Source organism: Neoarius graeffei, chromosome 5, assembly GCF_027579695.1.
Source record: "Neoarius graeffei isolate fNeoGra1 chromosome 5, fNeoGra1.pri, whole genome shotgun sequence".
NCBI classification, from domain to species: domain Eukaryota; kingdom Metazoa; phylum Chordata; class Actinopteri; order Siluriformes; family Ariidae; genus Neoarius; species Neoarius graeffei.
In genome coordinates, this window is record NC_083573.1 from 23,937,067 (window position 1) to 23,956,703 (window position 19,637).

At 41.9% G+C, this 19,637-nt stretch overlaps 1 protein-coding gene across 1 annotated transcript in view; it reads left to right on the forward strand.

Moving 5' to 3' along the window:
* LOC132886222 (dynein axonemal heavy chain 5-like) overlaps nt 1–19,637 on the forward strand; it is a 768,703-nt gene that overhangs the window by 699,081 nt on the left and 49,985 nt on the right. Inside the window, exons 71-73 of the mRNA XM_060920790.1 lie at nt 16,064–16,213; nt 16,909–17,154; nt 18,042–18,261. Of these exons, the coding sequence (XP_060776773.1) occupies nt 16,064–16,213; nt 16,909–17,154; nt 18,042–18,261 (616 nt within the window). The remainder of the gene's footprint in view (nt 1–16,063; nt 16,214–16,908; nt 17,155–18,041; nt 18,262–19,637) is intronic.

The following is a 19,637-nucleotide window of genomic DNA, read 5'->3' on the forward strand; positions in this document are numbered from 1 at the left end:
ACCACTTCTGATGATGCTGAGAGTACGCGCACTCTGAGTTGTGTTTTAGGAATGTTATCTATTATACTCTGAAAGCATTCGCTCACTGCTTGTGTCTTCACGTGATTGGCTCAAGATTTTCTATGAAGCTTTGTTAGAGCGTGCACCTGGTGTGCGGGTGGATGCGTAGTTATGAGAACTCAGGCACCCTGCTTATCACCACCAAGGTCAGGAAAGGTGGTTACATCATGAGAAGATGCAAGCTAGGATGAACTCAAGCACCCTGCTCATTACCACCAAGGCCACAGAAAAGCGATTACAACATAGGAAAAAACATCTTTCTCAGTATAGGCCACTTGAGCTCAACACACAGAAACACAGAGAATAATAATGTTCATCCATTAAAAATTCCCTCACACCGAGCAACATCCCTCTTTATCTGTGGCCAATAAAAATGTTGCAACAACTGGTTGTAGGTTTCCTTCACCCCAAAGTGATCTGCAGCCTCCCCATGAGCTGCCTTAAGAGCAACTTCACGACATTTCTCAGGCATCACTACCTGCAAAACCTGTTCTCTCACAGTAGAATCTGCATTAGGTGACCACCTTCTCAGCAGCAACCCATCCTTGACGAAATAACTGTGTTCCAATTCATTACTATGTTCAGCAAGGTCAAAATATTTTTGTAAACTCTGTTTTCTGAGCTTCCACAATTTCAGGGCGAGACAAAGGTACTGGTAAATGAGGAACAAATGTGTTCTTAGATACGTCAGACATCTTGAAGTTCTGCGCGCGTGCCATAGCACGTGTCACAGCACATGCTGTGAAAACATCTGGAAAATCTTTTTGACACTTATCCAACTCATTTGGTGGAAAAGCCTTTGTTATAACCACAGGAGATGGTGAGACCTGATTAGGGAACACACAGTCACGAGCTAAGTTATTTCCTACAATCGAATTCCATCTATGGGTAAGGAGGGACGAACAGCAATTGTTACCACGAGGTAACAATTGCTGTTCGTCCCTCCTTACCCATAGATGGGTACCCATAGATGGGTGCCATTCACAAAACTGGAACACAACTCAATTTTGTGCAATGGCACAGGGAAAGACTGCAAACCAATACCTCTAATCAATACGAAATTACCTGTGTCAGATTTAGAGGAAAATGGCAAAACAGACTGACAAATAAAGCTTTCTGATGCCCCTGTGTCACGAAGAATTTTTACAGGAACACGAGAAGAGCCACCAACCAGTGAAAGAAACCCCTCTGTAATGAATGGCACATAATCTGCTAGACTAGATGTCAGATGCATCACACTGCACAGCTACTGTGTGATCAACTAATGCTGTACACTGAGCACTGATACACATTTTCACTGGAACATTTTTGGAGTTACCCTTTGATCGCACAGCAGGAGTAGAGGAAGCACAGAGGCCAACTTTGCCTCCGTCATTCTTTATTTTACCCAATAGAACGGGGCAATTTGCCTTCCAGTGGTTTGTACCAAAACAGTAATTACAATCTTTTTTAGGATCAAACCCAAAAGGTTTGAAATGCACGGAATTGGTGTTGGAATTAACAGAAGTATTCGTGCTACCACTGCCAGGACGATGGTCCTTGCAAGTGTCAAAACCCAAACTAGAAATACGCGATGGAATTTTGTGAGTGAGTGAGAAATTATCAGCGAGGACAGCAGCATCAGATGGTGTCTTAACCTTCTGTTCGTTAAGATAAGTGGCTATACGATCGATCAGGCAGTGCATTTTTAAACTGCTCCAATACCAAAAGGTCACAAAGCTTTTCAAAAGTATTAATGCTTTCGGCTGTAAGCCAACGTTGGAAGTAACTGGTTAAATCCCTGACCCATTCTGCATACGTTTGCTTGTCAGTTTTTTTCCACGAACGAAAACGCTGTCTGTACGCTTCAGGAATCAACTCATAACACTTTAACACAGCCGCTTTAAGTTTTGTACACCTTTCGTTCCAAAGAAGGTAGAGCCACTGTCCGCGACCAATTAAAGATGTCTGTAACAATAAAGTTTTCTCCTCATCACTCCAGTGCTGTTCAGATGCAATATTTTCAAACAATGAGAAAAAGACATCTGGGTCACGCTCGTTAAACTTAGGCAGGAACTTTACCATATTGGCCAAGCTGTTCGAAGTTGGCGTAGAGCTGGCAAGGTTACCCTCAGCCGCCAGCTGTAGTTTAGCGCGCTCAAACTCGCGTTGCTGCTCTGCATTTCTAAGTTTATGCATCTCCAACTCGCGTTCCCTGTCCTTTTCTTGCATTTCTAATTTAATTTGCTGCATTTTCAGTTCGTGTTGCAATTTTAACAACTCCACTTGCTGCTCATACGACAGCGAGGTCACCGTCTGTGAGTGCGCAGCCGGCAAAGTTGGCTTCGCATCAAAGCCCAATTCACCTTTATGAGAGTGCTCCCGCCCCTCGGCAGGCAACACCTGTTTCTTAATCACCATCCCCCGAATAAAAAAAAAAAACCACTAAGTCCTCTTTTAATGCGGTCTTCGGCAATGCTATATCAATTTCATAGTGGTCAGCAACACTATATAATTGATCTTTGGTGAGCATGAGGAACAATGCCTCTGAAGGAGCTTTAAAAAACGCTTCAAGATTACTCATCTTGTTGCAACAAATCCAAGTCACCAATACAATATTCAAACTGGCCACAAATAGGCACCAGCGCATGCCACCAAACAAATACTAACCCTGGCTCAAACAAACAAAAACACTTTCTCAAACAATTACCAAACAAATCCGATATCCAAACACAATCAAATCCAAATTATTTTGGCAAAGTGGAATGCCACTCGCGCTACGAGACAGCAGCGGAGATTCCCCATAAACATTTACCGCCCACTAAACTGACCTGTCTTCACACTGGGCCCCAGAGCAAGGATCATTTACTCACCAATACCGCTGGACCCGTACTGTCCCGACAGATGCCAATTCAGCCGGATTTCCAAGGCGGTGTCCTCACCCAGGCTTCAGTGACACAGCAGCCTAAACCCAACGCAGCGCATTCTAATTGGGGAAAATGCAGGCTCCACAATATGCCACCCCGCAGCGCAAGCACAAACACACTTGCCACTCCAAACAATCAAAATAATAAGCCAGAAGGCTCCAAATTTCCAAAGCAATATTCCAAAAAGTATTATCAAAATGAGGAAGTTTACCAAAACAACTACAATATTTAACCCCGAACCTTCCAAATGATGTGAAACTCCCCACAAACAAACACAGAAAGTTTACACTACCAAAATGCCAAAATCCAATTCACTATCAAAGGTTTGAACGAGCCCCCATATGTCGTGCCTACTTGGCTCAAAATAAGCACAACTGAAAGGGAGTCCACACTGTTGTTTGGGTTAAATAGTATTTTATTTAAACATAATTAAGAAATAAGAAATAATAAGCATTTAAAGGAAAATAATAAAGCGCTGGTTGGCCCGTGCAGGGCCTCCATGGTGCAAAGCAAGAGTTACCCAAACCAAAAGCCCCGATAGCCAGCGAGCGAACACTGAATGGCCATGTATTTGAACTGTCACGGCTGTCTAGACCAGGTGTTGCAGTACCAGACAGCTCCCCCTTTGGACTGGAGGGAGACCCGGACAAGTTCAAGTTCAATATATGGGGAAGGAGTGAGCACTCTCAGCAAAGCAAAGCCGGGCGTGACAATACAAATATAAAAGAATAAGATATGGGGAAGAGAGGACGGGGGAAAGGGGGGAGAAGTGGGGTTAGGGTAAGTGTGTGTGTGGGGGGGAGAAGCAGGAAAGATATTGCGCTTTATATTGCACATTGTCCGGTATTGCTTATTGTTAGGCTAGGCTAGGCTACTGCTCCTTCCCATCCTCTGTCCTCCTGTTACCCCTCCTCCTCTCCCCCCCAGAGAGGAGTTGTACAGTCTGATGGCGTGAGGGACAAAGGAGTTTTTGAGTCTGTTCATCCTGCACTTGGGAAGGAGCATTCTGTCACTGAACAGGCTCCTCTGGTTGCTGATGACGGTGTGCAGAGGGTGACTGGCATCATCCATGATGTTCAATAGCTTGTCCATAGATCTCTTCTCTGCCACCATCACCAGAGAGTCCAGCTTCATGCCGACCACAGAGCCGTCCAGCCTGGATGTGTCCTTCTTGGATGTGCTGCCCCCCCAGCACACCACGGTGTAAAACAGAACACTGGTGACCACAGACTGATAGAACATCCACAGGAGTTTCCTGCAGATGTTCAAGGACCGCAGCCTTCTAAGGAAGTATAGCCTGCTCTGTCCCTTCCTGTATAAGTGATTGGTGTTGCAATTCCAGTCCAGCTTGCTGTCCAGCCACAGCCCGAGGTACTTGTAGGAATCCACAGCCTCCACCTTGACTCCCTCGATCAGAAATGGTCGTGACCTTGGTCTGGACCTCCCAAAGTCAATGACCATCTCCTTGGTCTTCAAGGTGTTGAGCTGCAGATGGTTCCTGTTGCACCACACAGCAAAGTCCCTCACCAGGCTCCTATACTCCTCCTCTCTGTCATCACTGATACACCCAACGATGGCTGTGTCATCGGCAAACTTCTGAATGTGACACAGCTCTGAGTTGTAGCAGAAGTCCGCGGTGTACAGGGTGAAGAGAAGAGGGGCCAGCACCATGCCCTGGGGTGCTCCAGTGTTGCTAATTACAGTATCAGATGTGATGTCCTTCATCCTGACATACTGCGGCCTGTCAGTGAGGTAGCTGGAGATCCAGGTGACCAGGCAGGGGTCCACTCGCATCCTGTTCAGTTTGTCCTGAAGCAGTAGGGGCTGGATGGTGTTGAAGGCACTTGAGAAGTCCAAGAAGAGGATCCTCACTGTGCCATTTCCCTTATCCAGATGTTAGTGGGCTCAGTGTAGCAAGTAGAGGATGGTGTCTTCCACACCAACACCTGCCTGGTATGCAAACTGCAGATAGTCCTGGGCATGTTGTACCTGGGGTCTGAGGAGGCTGAGGAAGAGCCGCTCCAATGTCTTCATCAGATGTGAAGTGAGTGCCACTGGTCGGGAGTTGTTCAGCACACTGGGCTGATTCTTTTTGGGAACTGGAACAATACAGGATGTCTTCCAGAGGGTTGGCACTCTCCTCAGCTGCAGGCTGAGGTTGAAGATGCATTGGAGTGGTTCACCCAGTTCACCAGTGCAGGTCTTCAGTAGTTGTGGACACACCTTGTCCGGGCCTGCTGCTTTCCTGGGGTGAAGCTTCCTCAGTTGACCTCTGACCTAGTCTGCAGTAATGCATAGAGGAGTCTGTGTTGAGGTGGGGGAGGAGGGGGCTGCTGTGATGACTGGGGGGAGGTGTGTTGAGGGAAGAAGGAGAGATGGCTGCAGTGAGGGAGAGGGTGGGGGGGACGTGGGCTGATTGAACCGATTGAAGAAGTCGTTCAACTCGTTCGCCCTCTCCACTGTCCCCTCAACGACTCTGGTCTTTGTATTGTAATACACTTGACTAAAGCTGCTGGTGCCCCTAAAGGCTGAGCTAATTTCACGTGCCCTGATAGTCCCCTATTGAGGTATTTCACTCACGTGACCAAGTCATGTGACGCTGCCATTTTGGACGGCACGGCTCGAATCAGTTTGAATGCGAGGAAGGCGACAAACGAAAAACATAAAAGAAAAAGGAGCGAGATGCAGAAAACATCTTCACTATCCAGCGACGTAGGGCATTTACAGGGCGAGCAGAGGGAGAGGTATTTGCAAAAATTGAGTTTAGCAGGCTTAGAGAACGACATTTACCTGCTTCCACCAGGATTGTTCACTGACAGCAAAGATTTGTTCACATTTTCATTCGGTCCTCAGGATAAACAAAATGTTATTAAATGTCATTGAAATAACTTCTTAGTCTGTTGAGACATGGCCCGTTATAAGTTTTTCCTTTACTGTATTTACTAGTTTACTGAGCGCGCTCCGGGGCTGGCTGGCTGGCTAGCTAGCGCTCCGGGGCTGGCTGGCTAGCTAGCGCTCCGGGGCTGGCTGGCTAGCTAGCGCTCCGGGGCTGGCTGGCTAGCGAGCGCTCCGGGGCTGGCTGGCTAGCGAGCGCTCCGGGGCTGGCTGGCTAGCGAGCGCTCCGGGGCTGGCTGGCTAGCGAGCGCTCCGGGGCTGGCTGGCTAGCGAGCGCTCCGGGGCTGGCTGGCTAGCGAGCGCTCCGGAGCTGGCTGGCTGGCTGGCTGGCGCTAGCTGGCTAGCGCTCCGGGGCTGGCTGGCTAGCGAGCGCTCTGGGGCTGGCTGGCTGGCTGGCGCTAGCTGGCTAGCGCTCCGGGGCTGGCTGGCTCAGTAAACTAGTAAATCCAGTAAAGGAAAAACTTGAGACTGAAAGGTTTTAACAGTCATCCAAATGACTGAACGTAAACATTGCTACAGTAACATACCAGCTACTGTTGTTGACATTAGCTAGCTTGCCGTCCAAAATGGCGGACACCGGGGCATCACGTGACCCTGTGACGTCAGGTGAAATACCTCAATAACCAGAACTCTTTCAGGTTTTTCAGTGGGTGTATCACTAAGGAGAGCAAACCCGCTCGACATGTGAAGCGGACAGGAGTGGTGCTCCCGTGGGCGAGCCTCAGCGGTAGCTTTGGCTCTACGCTTATGCCTCTGAGTCATCACCCATTCGCCCCACTGTAAGGGCTCTCATGTCGGAGTTGGGGGATTACTAACTCCACCTAGGGCATCCAGACTTTCCCCTACAGAAACTACACTGTTCTCATTCTCACTGGCCTTCTCTAAAGCCTGGATACGCGCTTCTAAAACTGCAATCTTCTCCGTCAGAGAGCTAACTAATCTGCACTTATCACAAATATCACTAGCAACGGAGGAAGAATGACTAAACATCCTGCACTCAGCACACTGAACAGGCTGAAGGTGTGCCATGATGAAAAGATTCACATACCTTAATTGAAGATCTGTTGATATTAAAGCAGATCCGATGTGGATGGCCTCCGCTTGTGGTCTTTACACAGGAGGAGAAAAAAGAAAGCTTCCGGTCTCGGTGTTCTTCCGAAAAAAAGAAAAAAAATGGAAAAAAGAAAGCGAAAGTGGAAAGTACAATAAAAAATGAAGAGGATACTGGAAAAGTATTTGTAGAAAAAATAAAGATTAGTGATTAACGCCAACACTCACGGAAAAAGGACTTGTCGCAAACAACTCGGAAACCAGGAAGTGCGTAGCACAGAATGTGCATGCGCCAACTCTAGAGTCTGATTGTATAACTGCATGAATGAGCAGGGGGTAGGGAAGACTTGGGACAAGTTTTCAGCTTTTGTAGATTATGTGAAATTCTTTGCAGGTAGCGTCACATTCATATTACATTAGAGAGTGTTTACTGTAACCATCTTGCCACATTAGTTTCTCAGCTTGTAACATGCACTGGCCTTCAGGCTTCACTTTTTCTGTCATTATTTTTTGCAGGAAGACATGAGACATTATATTGGGAAACTTGGAACATAGTGGGAAGACATGGAACAAAAACAAAATACCTAGGCTTACATGTTTAATTTTTATTTACAACCCCAATTCCAAAAAAGTTGGGACACTGTGTTAAACATAAATAAAAACAGAATGTGAAGATTTGCAAATCAGGGAAACTCTATATTTCATTGAAAATAGTACAAAGACAGTTGAACATGATTTTTTTTTTCTCATACTCATTTTGAATTTGATGTCAGCAGCATGTTTCAGAAAAGTTGGGACAGGGGCAACAAAAGACTGAAAAACTTGTGTAATGTTTAAAAAACTAATTTGGTTAATTGGCAACAAGTCAGTAATTATGATTGGGTATAAAAAGAGAATCCCAGAGAGGTATCTCTCAGAAGTAAAGGTGGGGAGCAGTTCAGTGCTCTGTGAAAGACTGCGTGGGCAAACAGTACAACAATTTAATAATAGCATTTCTCAATGTAAAATTACAAAGAATTTGGGGATCACATCATGTATGGTACATAATATCTATAATTAAAAGATTCACAGAATCTGGAGAAATCTATGCAAGAGACAAGGCTGAAAACTGACAATGGATGCCTGTGATCTTCAGGCCCTCAGGCAACACTGCATTAAAAGCAGACATGTATCTATAGTGGAAATCACTGTATGGGCTCAGGAATATTTCCAAAATCCATCGTCTGTGAAAACAGTTCATTACTGCATCCACAAATGCAAGTTAAAACCATATATAAACAATATCCAGAAACACCGCCACCTTCTCTGGGCCTGAGCTCTTTTATGATGGACTGAGGCAAGGCAAGTTTATTTATACACGGAGTGCAGAATTATTAGGCAAGTTGTATTTTTGAGGATTAGTTTTATTATTGAACAACAACTATGTTCTCAATCAAACAAAAAGACTCATAAATATCAAAGCTGAATATGTATGGAAGTTAGAGTGGGGTGTTTTTAGTTTTGGCCATTTTAGGAGAATATGTATGTGTTCAGGTAACTTTCACTGTGCAGAATTATTAGGCAACTTAATAAAAACCAAATATGTAGCCATTTCACTTATTTATTTTCACCAGGTACACTGATATGACAACTCCAGATTTGCAAATAAACATATCTGACATTCAAATACAAAACAAAAACAAAATCAGTGACCAATATAGCCACCCTTCTTCATGAGGACACTCAAAAGCTTTCCATCCATAGATTCTGTCAATTTCTTTATCTGTTCACGACCAACATTGTGTGCAGCAGCAACCACGGCCTCCCAGACACTGTTCAGAGAGGTGTACTGTTTTCCCTCTTTGTAGACCTCACGTTTTATAATGGACCACAGGTTCTCTATGGGGTTTAGGTCAGGTGAACAAGGGGGCCATGTCATTATTTTTTTCACCTTTCAGACCTTTACTGGCTAGCCATGCAGTGGAGTATTTGGACGCATGAGATGGAGCGTTATCCTGCATGAAAATCATGTTCTTCTTGAAAGATGCTGACTTTTTCCTATACCACTGCTTGAAGGTTTCTTCCAGGAACTGGCAGTAGGTCTGGGAGTTGAGTTTGAGTCCATCCTCAACTCGAAAAGGTTCAACAAGCTCGTCTTTGATGATACCAGCCCATAGCAGTACTCCACCTCCACCTTGCTGGCGTCCGAGTCGGAGTGGAGCTCTGTGCCCATTACTGATCCAGCCACAGGCCCATTCATCTGGCCCATCAAGAGTCACTCTCATCTCATCAGACCACAGCACCTTAGAAAAATCAGTCTTAAGATATTTCTTGGCCCAGTCTTGACGTTTTATCTTGTGTGCCTTACTCAGTGGTGGTCGTTTTTCAGCCTTCCTTACCTTGGCCATGTCCCTCAGTATTGCACACCTTGTACTCTTTGACACTCCAGGAATGTTGCAACTCTGGAATATGGCAGAACTGGATGCTAATGGCTGCTTGTTAGCTTCACGCTTGATTTTCCGCAGATCATGTGCAGTTATTTTGCGCCTTTTTTTTCCCCACACACTTCTTTCGACCCTGTTGACTATTTGCAATGAAACGCTTGATTGTTCGGTGATCACGTTTCAACATCTTCGCAATTTCAAGAGTGCTGCATCCGTCTGCAAGACATCTCACAATTTTATACTTTTCAAAGTCTGTCAGATCTCTCTTCTGACCCATTTTGCCAGAGGAAAAGAGGTTGCCTAATAATTATGCACACCTGATATAGGGTGTTGATGTCATTAGACCACACCCCCTCTCATTACACAGATGCACAGCACCTGATATACTTAATTGGTAGTAGGCTTTCAAGCTTAAACAGCTTGGAGTGGGACAACATGCATTAAAAGGATGTTGTGGTCAAAATACTCACTTGCCTAATAATTCTGCACTCAGTGTATAGCACATTTCATACACAGTGGCAGTTCAATGTGCTTTACAGAAGTAAAAGCAAAACAGTAAACAATAGAGAATAAAATTACATAAAATAAATGGGAAAAATATAATAAGAATTAAACAATAGTAGAAATAAAATAATAAAATTAAATAGAAGTTCAAATAGGGGAAAAAACAGCAGAATAAAATAGAATAAAAGTTAAGTAAAATTTGAAACATGCAGAGACTGTAAAAGTAAAGATTATAAAACATGTAAAGAAGACAATATTAATTATTTAACAGAAAGCATCTGAAAACAGCTTGGTCTTTAACCTAGATTTGAAGCTGCCAACAGCAGGAGCATTTTTAATGTCCTCTGGCAGTTGGTTCCATAGCTGCACTGCATAGTAGCTAAAAGCTGCTTCACCATACTTTGTTTTAACAACAGGTTTTAATAGTAAATTTTTCTGTTGCGATCTGGTAGATCTGATTGGGTTAGGTCGCTGCAACATATCAGAGAGGTAATTGGGCCCTGTACCATTTAGAGATTTGTACACCAGCAGCAATGCTTTAAAGTCAATTCTGTAGCTTACTGGAAGCCAGTGAAGGGACCTTAGAATTGGAGTAATGTGCTCTGTTCTTTTTGTTCATGTGAGAACCCTAGCCACTGCATTTTGAACCAGCTGAAGTCATTTGATGGTCTTTTTTGGCAGGCCTGTGAAAAGGCCATTGCAGTAAACAACCCTACTAGAGATGAAGGCATGTATCAGTTTTTCCAGATCATTTTTTGACATAAGTCCTCTTAGTTTGGAAATGTTTTTTAGGTGATAAAATGCCGTTTTAGTGATTGCTTTCATGTGACTGTCAAAGTTTAGCTCGCTGTCAGTGAAAACACCAAGATTTTTAACCATTTCTTTAGTTTTAATCCCTTTTGTGTCAAGAATAGTGGTAATCCTGAGTCTTTCATCTTTTTTTCCAAATAGAATTACTTCTGTTTTATCTGTGTTCAGCTGAAGAAAATTTTGTGACATCCAGTTGTTGATTTGATTGATACACTGGTAGAGACATTCAAGGGGGGCATAATCATTAGGTGATAAAGCAAAATAAATTTGGGTGTCATCTGCATAGCAGTGATACAAAATTGAATTGTTATTGATAATTTGCCCAAGTGGGAGCATATAAAGGTTGAATAGTAATGGTCCAAGAATCGACCCCTGGGGGACACCACAGGTCAAGGACATTGACGTTGAGGAACAATTTCCCATGGTAACAAAGAAGCTATCTTTTAAGTATGAATTTAACCAATTGATAACTTTACCAGTCAATCCAACCCAGTGCTCAAGTCGATATAGCAGTATGTTGTGATCAACAGTATCAAAAGCTGCACTGAGGTCCAGTAATACCAGGACCGATGTTTTGCCTGCATCAGTATTAAGACGTATGTCATTTATAACTTTAATCAGCGCTGTTTCAGTGCTATGATTGGCACGAAATCCTGACTGAAAATTATCAAAATGGCTGTTTGATATCAAGAAGGCAGTTAATTGATTGAAGACAATTTTTTCAAGGATTTTCCCGATGAATGGTAAATTTGATATTGGCCTGTAGTTATTTAATACTGAAGGATCCAGATTATTTTTTTTAAGTAGGGGCTTTACAACGGCTTTTTTCAGGGACACAGGAACAACGCCAGTCTCTAGGGATGTATTTATAATTTGAAGCACATCTGTAATTATAAGATGAAGAACAGACTTAAAAAAGTTGGTGGGCAGAATGTCCAATTCAGGTGTTGCTGAACTGAGATTTTGTACAGTTTTTTCAAGAGTCTCATAATCAATTAAACAAAATTCTGACATTGTGTTGAAGTTATCTATCTGTGTCATTGGTGATTGCAATTTTTCAATTTTTTGCAACTGAGATATATTATGAGCAATATTCTGCCATATTTTATCAATTTTACCTTTGAAGAAGGATGCAAACTCATTGCATTTATTAACTGAGAGAAGTTCAGGTGTTAATTGTGGTGGGGGATTAGTTAGCTTCTCTACTGTTGAAAATAGCACACGGGCATTGTTCATATTCCTGTTGATGAGGTTGGAGAAGAAAGACTGTCTTGCTTTACGAATTTCATAATTATAATTACAAAGCATCTCTTTATGGATTTGATAATGGATGTGAAGTTTAGATTTGTGCCATTTTCTTTCAGTTTTTCTACATTCTCTCTTTAGCAGTTTAACAGCCGGGTACTGCTTCCATGGTGCTTTCTGCTTATCATTGACTCTTTTGATTTTGAATGGAGCAATATCATCCATAATTTGGGTCATATTTAAATTAAAAATTTCCAGTAAATCATCTACAGAGTCTGACATTTTGGTTGAGTTCTGAGAGAGAGCTTGCTCAAAGAGAACACGTGTTGTCTTTTATGACTCTCCTACCCATAGTCGTTGAGCTGTTCTGAATGTGAGGAGACATAGAAACATCAGAGAAAACACAAAAATGATCAGATAAGGCCAGGTCAACAACAGTAGTAGAAACAGTAAGACCCTTTGTGAACACGAGGTCAAAGGTATGACCACGAGAGTGGGTCGGCCCCTGTACATGTTGTACTAGGTTGAAGTTGTCAATAAGTGCAAGTAGTTCTTTGGCATAAGTGTTTTCAGTATTATCTACATGCAAGTTAAAATCCCCAGATATAATAAGACAATCAAACTCTAAGCAAATGACTGACAACAGTTCACCAAACTCTTCAAGAAAGACTTTGGCTGAATGTCTCGGAGGCCTATAAATAGTTAATAATAATATGTTAGGAGAGCATGTAACAAGTGCACATAAGTGTTCAAAGGATGTAAAATCACCAAGTGAGGATTGTTTACATTGAAAAGAGACTTTGAATATATTTGCGATCCCTCCACCTTTCCCTTGTCGGGTAACATTCAAAAAATTAAAATTTGGGGGAGCTGCTTCAATAAGGGTGGTAGCACTATTTGCTTGATCCAGCCAAGTTTCAGTTAGAAGCAAAAAAATCAAGATTGTGTTTGCAGATAAGATCATTAATTAAAAATGACGTGTTTGAAAGTGATCTAACGTTCAGAAGAGCTAGCTTTACAGAAAGTCTAGAAGTAATATCTGCTTGTGCACTCTGATGTTGTTTTAAAACAGGAAGGAGATTAGATTGGTTTACCCCCTGGGTTAAATGTGCTCTATGTTTTCTATTTCTTATCAACACAGGAATAGAGAATGGCATAGGCATATTGGGTCCCAGCTGGTTTTCAAAACTACACCCATTTGCAGGGACCCAGAGTACATCAAACAAGACTTTCTAAATGTTCCATTTGGTTTGAGGGTGAAAGGATTGGAGATGACATGTATCTTTTAGATGGTGAAAAAGATTTGTAGCCAGCTGAAAGTCCTGGGTGAACACAGTTTTGATGAACTGGGTTGTCGCGACAGATTTGGGCTGGAAAAAGAGAGTGTAGCCATTGGGAGCGATCTTTGCATACTATTAGGGAAATCCATGCGGGTGGGAGACAGAGATAGTGCAGTGAAGTCAGAAGAGCGAGAAATTGGTGAGTTCTTTGTATGGCAGTTTGTCTCTGATTTTTGGCAGACTGTCTTTGAATCTTGGCAGTCTGGCAGGTCAGATGTCTGTGTGTCCTTGATGACGACTTGCAAAGATGATTGTTTTGGCTTTGCAGAGGTATTGTTTTTTTGTAACTATGTCAGTCTGCAACATCTTATCAACTGTTTTCCTCAATGCTGGCTGAGAAAAGATTGCAAGTCTGTAATGGTCTACTAAGACTTTGGCTCCAATCCAGCTGAGTTGAGTGCTATTTGGCTTGAAGAATTCTCTGCGATTCCAGAAAAGGTTAAAATTGTCTATGAAGTTCATACCAAATGAAAAACAAGCTTTTCCAAGCCAGGTGTTAAGACTGAAGAGTCGAGAAAATGCAAAACTTCCTCTCGCTGGGAGTGGGCCACTAATAAAAGATTGTATTCCAGTCTTATAAAGATCAGAAAAAAAGTTTTCTGAAATCATCTTGGACAAACAGCTGTTCTCTGAAAACATAATTTGCTCCCACATGCACAACAATACGTTTGATAGTTTTATGCTCGGACATGAGTTTCAAAATGCTGTCTTTGGTATCAGAAATGGATGCATTTGGAAGGCAGCAAATAATCATCCCATGACCTTTTAAATGTCTTACAGTGGAATCACCAAGAATAAGGGTTGTGGGATCAGGTGGTGTTACGAGCTGCTTTTTGCCTCTTCCCACAGCTCTTCGATCTTGGTGCGATCTCTTTTTATGATGTGTTTGTCCGCTTGAAAAATCCTCTTCCACATCCCTGAGGCATTTAAATTTGTTCTGAAGCCTTATGGGCTGTGGATTTTCCATAGGATTGTAAATCCTATTGTAATTTGTAGAACGAGCTGGTGTTGAGGTAATTACTCTTCTGTTTTTATTTTTGGGTTTGCCACCCATCATTTGCCAGTTTTCCGTACTCACATTTTGCCCAGCTTGATTGATGAATTCATCCATTCGATCTGCAATGCCATCGGTCTGTCGGAGTGCAATCTCTGCATTCTCAGCCACTGTTTCTGTACTCCTTTCCTGAGATATCGCTTTTAATTCGTCCGTCTTTGGCAGAGCATCAATCTTTGATTCCAGGATAGAAATCCTCTGTTCTAGTTCCATGCATTTTCTGCAGGATTTTTTGCCCCTGGCATTTTGTTTTAAAAGCTAACTTATAAAGATGAAAAATAAAATGAAAAAATAGTGGAAATTAAATTAAAATTAAATTAAAAGCTTATAAAGATTAAAAATATAAAATGAAAAAATAGTGGAAATTAAATGAGAAAGTAAAGTATAGAAATAAAGACCAAGAAAGCAGGAGCAAAGCAAATAAAGATCAAGAAAGCAGGAGCAAAGCAAAGAAGTGAGGTGAAATAGAATATTGTCCCGAGGTCTGACAAATCAAAATGAAAAATTTTTTTTAGAAATCATGGACACCACATCCTCCAGGCTAAAAAGGAGGGGGACCATCCATCTTATCAGTGCACAGTTCAAAAGCCAGCATCTTTGATGGTATGAGGGTGCATTAGTGCACAGGACTTGGGTAGCTTGTACATCTGGGAAGACATAATTTAATGCCAAATGATATATACACTTTTCAGAGCAATATGCTTCCATCCAGACAAAATCTTTTCCAAGGAAGGCCTTCCTTCTTTCAGCAAGACAATGCCAAACCACTTTCTGCACATATTAAAACTGCATGGTGCCATCGTAAGAGTGTTCGGGTACTAAATTGGCCTGCCTGTAGTCCAGACCTGTCTCCCATTTTAAAACATTTGGTGCTTTATGAAGCACAAAATACAAGAAAGGAGACCTCAAACTGTTGAGCAACTGAAATTGTGTTATCAGGCAAGAATGGGACATTTCTCTTTCAAAACTCCAGCAATTGGAAGAGGTGATGCAGCACAGTGCCCCTATCCCAACTTTTTTGAAATGTGTTGCTGACATCAAATTCAAAGCGAGCATATATTTTTCAAAAAACAATAACACTTCTCAATTTCAACATCTGATATGTTGTCTTTGTACTATTTTCAATGAAACATAGGGTTTCCATGATTTTCAAATTATCACATTCTGTTTTTATTTACAGTTTACACAGTGTCCCAACTTTATTGGAATCGGGGTTGGATAATCAAAACCTGTAACATATGAACTTGTTGAACACAATGCTGGGATAGCTATCAAAACAATATCAGTTTAACCAAAACCTACCAAGACAAAACAGTTCCATTCTCAAGAAGGAATGAAATAAGGTACATGCAAGTACATGCGCACATTTTAACAAAATTTTCGAACCAATTTTATATTTGTAAAATACAAGAAAAAAAACTAACATGAAGTGCCCCAACTCTCTCCACCCCCAAAGGAAGTAGGTTACTCTGAGGGGCAACGTCCAACTTCTCATATAATCTAAAACCTGATTGAAAATAATTTATGGGAATACAAACTGTCCCAGGTCTCCCCCTGCTCTGCTCTCCCCTACATGTGTGCAGTCCTATAAGTGGGTACATCCTGAAATGTCACAAAAACAAATGTCTGTGTTTTTGCCAGTTCCTTTCATTTTTTGCCACATCTCTAGATGGTAAACATGTGAACCCTTCCATTTGCAAAACACTGTCAGTTATTTGTTTGAGTATATATGGCATGAAGCATTTTGTGTGTGTGTGTGTGTGTGCCCATATCCAGGTTGGCCGTCATGAGAAGCAGTGGAAGAGCTGGTTCGATAAGGAAGCCCCAGAGGAGGAGCCGACCCCCAATGCCTATGACAAATCACTCGAGTGCTTCAGCCGTCTGCTTTTCATTCGCTCCTGGTGTCCAGATAGAACCATTGCAGAGGTTACATATGCTCATTACATGCATGCTTCTTACATATTTATTGACTAGACTTTTTAAACATTTATGTATAGATTTGGATAGTTTTTGTTTTTTGTAGCAAGACCTTTCAGTGGTTATCATCTCTCATACACCATGGTGATTTTTGAGCTTTTAAAAACCTGAAGCTTTGATTACCGCATGCTTTGTTTCTTCCTAACTCAACAATATGAAAATAGAACTCTTGTTGCTATGGTTACAAATCAGAGGACGTTATCTGACTCTATTCTTGTTGCTTTCAATTAAAAACGTTTTCATGTACCACTGTATATAAACACATCCTTTCTGAGCAAATTCATGAAATGATTCTTCCTTTTTGCTTGACAGCACAGTAAGTACTATATAAACTGTAAGAAAAGTTTAGCTAAACATTATTTATTTTTGTTGTCATAATTACATTCCAACATGGTAACATTTGGAGCATTGATTTGATTTATAGCTGATTCAGTGGCTTGTGTCCTAATCAACATAAATATATAAATGAAATAAATATAAAAAGCTACTTTTTGTATGAGGAGTGTTCATAAGGTTACTGATCCAAACCTACATGAACATTTATAAAGACTTATTCTAAAAGGCATCAACTGTCAAAGTTCCATTCAATTTCGAACACTGAATGTGCCAATTTAGATTTTCTCGTTCTTCCAATTATTCTCCAGGCCCGTAAATATATTGCAGAGTCTTTGGGGGAGAAATATGCCGAGAGTGTGATTCTAGACCTGGAGAGAACATGGGAGGAGTCGGACCCCCGCACACCCCTCATCTGCTTTTTGTCTATGGGTTCAGACCCCACTGACTCCATCATCGCCCTGGGCAAGAGGCACAAGATCGAGACGCGTTACGTCTCCATGGGGCAGGGACAGGAAGTTCATGCTCGCAAACTGTTGCAGCATGCCATGGCAAAAGTAAGGGCAGCAAATGCATGTTTATTTAATTTGATACCACTATTTAATTCTCAAACTTACTGGCCAGAATGAATTGATTAGTTTTCTATCGCTCAGCCTTTCAGAAAATATTTCTGTCTGAAATATTTATATTTATGCACTTGTTCTAATATGTTATTGTTTCTGTAGTAACAACATACACACATGGTGGACACTTCACATAAATAGATAAAAATGTGGGGTTTTTTTAATTATGTTTTCTGTGTGTACATTTTCTGTCATGGAAAAATGTTCAGTACAGAGGGCTTTCTGGTTTCTCAATAACATGATGTGGCAGCGAAAGCATGGTCAAGTGCTGGCTGTGAATAGGAAGTCAATTCCATGGTGGTGTATCAGTCCTCAAATCCAGGTTTTGGCACCAATGTGATAACCCTGGTTGATAGGGTGGGGAATGAAGGTGCAGGAGGCAGGGTATGGAGAGAATAGAGCTGATATTTTTACTAGTAGATCCCTTTTGGCAGTCTTGAGTGTGCGCGCACACGCACGCATGCACACACACACCAAAATCAAAATTACATCAAATTTTCTGTCCTGCTGTTGGGCTAATTTTCTGCTTCAGTGCTGAAACGAATCAACTCCTTGTCTTTCTCGCATTTGGCAGTGTACTGAAGAAGAAAAACACATAAATAGGCTGCTGGAAACCATGCACAGTTGTAGACCATCATTCATTACCTGCTCACTCTCTCTGACTCTTCCTCCTTTTCACAGCTGGTGCTCAACTATGCCCTCCACCTGCCATATGTCACAAGCTGAATTTTTTTGTCTTATTAATTTCAAAAGAGAGAAGGAAAAAATTATATGGGTGTTTCTCATATATATGCTTCCCCCTGTTACACAAACACACACAGGGTGGCTGGGCTCTGCTGCAGAACTGCCACCTGGGGCTGGACTTCATGGATGAGCTGATGGACACGCTGACAGAGACAGATAGCATTCACGAAAGCTTTCGCCTGTGGATAACCACTGAGGAGCACCGCCACTTCCCCATTACGCTACTGCAGATGGGCATCAAATTCACCAGTGAACCACCACAGGGTCTCAAAGCAGGACTCAAGAGAACCTATGGAGGTTAGAGTGAAGGGACAGACAGACACTTCTTAATGAAATGATTAGTATTTTTTTATTACTGTGCTTGAGAGCACCCTACTAATATTTTTTTTTATTTTCTCAGTTTTATTTGGCTTCATCTTTTACGCATTTTTTTTTTTGCCATGAATTCAATATATACAAATTTTCTGATGGCATTTTTCATTTCTCAATATGTTGAATTTCTTGAACATTTGGTTACTGCATCAATATGTTTTTTTTTCTTTTTTAATCATGGATATTATAAGTACATTCCTATTTTTTAGTAATTAACAAATAAATCTGGGCGGCACGGTGGTGTAGTGGTTAGCGCTGTCGCCTCACAGCAAGAAGGTCCGGGTTCGAGCCCCGTGGCCGGCGAGGGCCTTTCTGTGCGGAGTTTGCATGTTCTCCCCGTGTCCGCGTGGGTTTCCTCCGGATGCTCCGGTTTCCCCCACAGTCCAAAGACATGCAGGTTAGGTTAACTGGTGACTCTAAACTGACTGTAGGTGTGAATGTGAGTGTGAATGGTTGTCTGTGTCTATGTGTCAGCCCTGTGATGACCTGGCGACTTGTCCATGGTGTACTCTGCCTTTCGCCCGTAGTCAGCTGGGATAGGCTCCAGCTTGCCTGCGATCCTGTAGAACAGGATAAAGCGGCTAGAAATAATGAGATGAGATGAGACAAATAAATCTGAGGAAATGAATGACGTTCCCAGCAGTTTATATTCCATTTTTAAAATTGTCTCTACAAAGATGATCACGTCCACGTGCATTTGTGCTCTGAATGAGCCCAAGACTACCACGCGAACAATACACCACGAGGACTAATTATGAGGCACCTGTTCCTGATCAGAGCACAGTCACGGCACATGCATATAAGGACTCTACACGCACACAGACTTTGCAAAGTATACTCATTGTACCCAGTATCTCACATTTACCAAGCCTTGTATTCTATGTAGCTACTCTGATTCTTGACTCTGCTTTCTGTATATGGATTTTGCCTTTGCCTCCATTACTCTGTTCACGCCTTGTACGACCCTCAACTGATTTACCACTCTGCTTTTGCCTTATGGTTTTGTACTGTTGCATGCTTGTAAATAAACTCCTGGCACTTACAACCCCGATTCCAAAAAAGTTGGGACAAAGTACAAATTGTAAATAAAAATGGAATGCAATAATTTACAAATCTCAAAAACTGATATTGTATTCACAATAGAACATAGACAACATATCAAATGTCGAAAGTGAGACATTTTGAAATTTCATGCCAAATATTGGCTCATTTGAAATTTCATGACAGCAACACATCTCAAAAAAGTTGGGACAGGGGCAATAAGAGGCTGGAAAAGTTAAAGGTACAAAAAAGGAACAGCT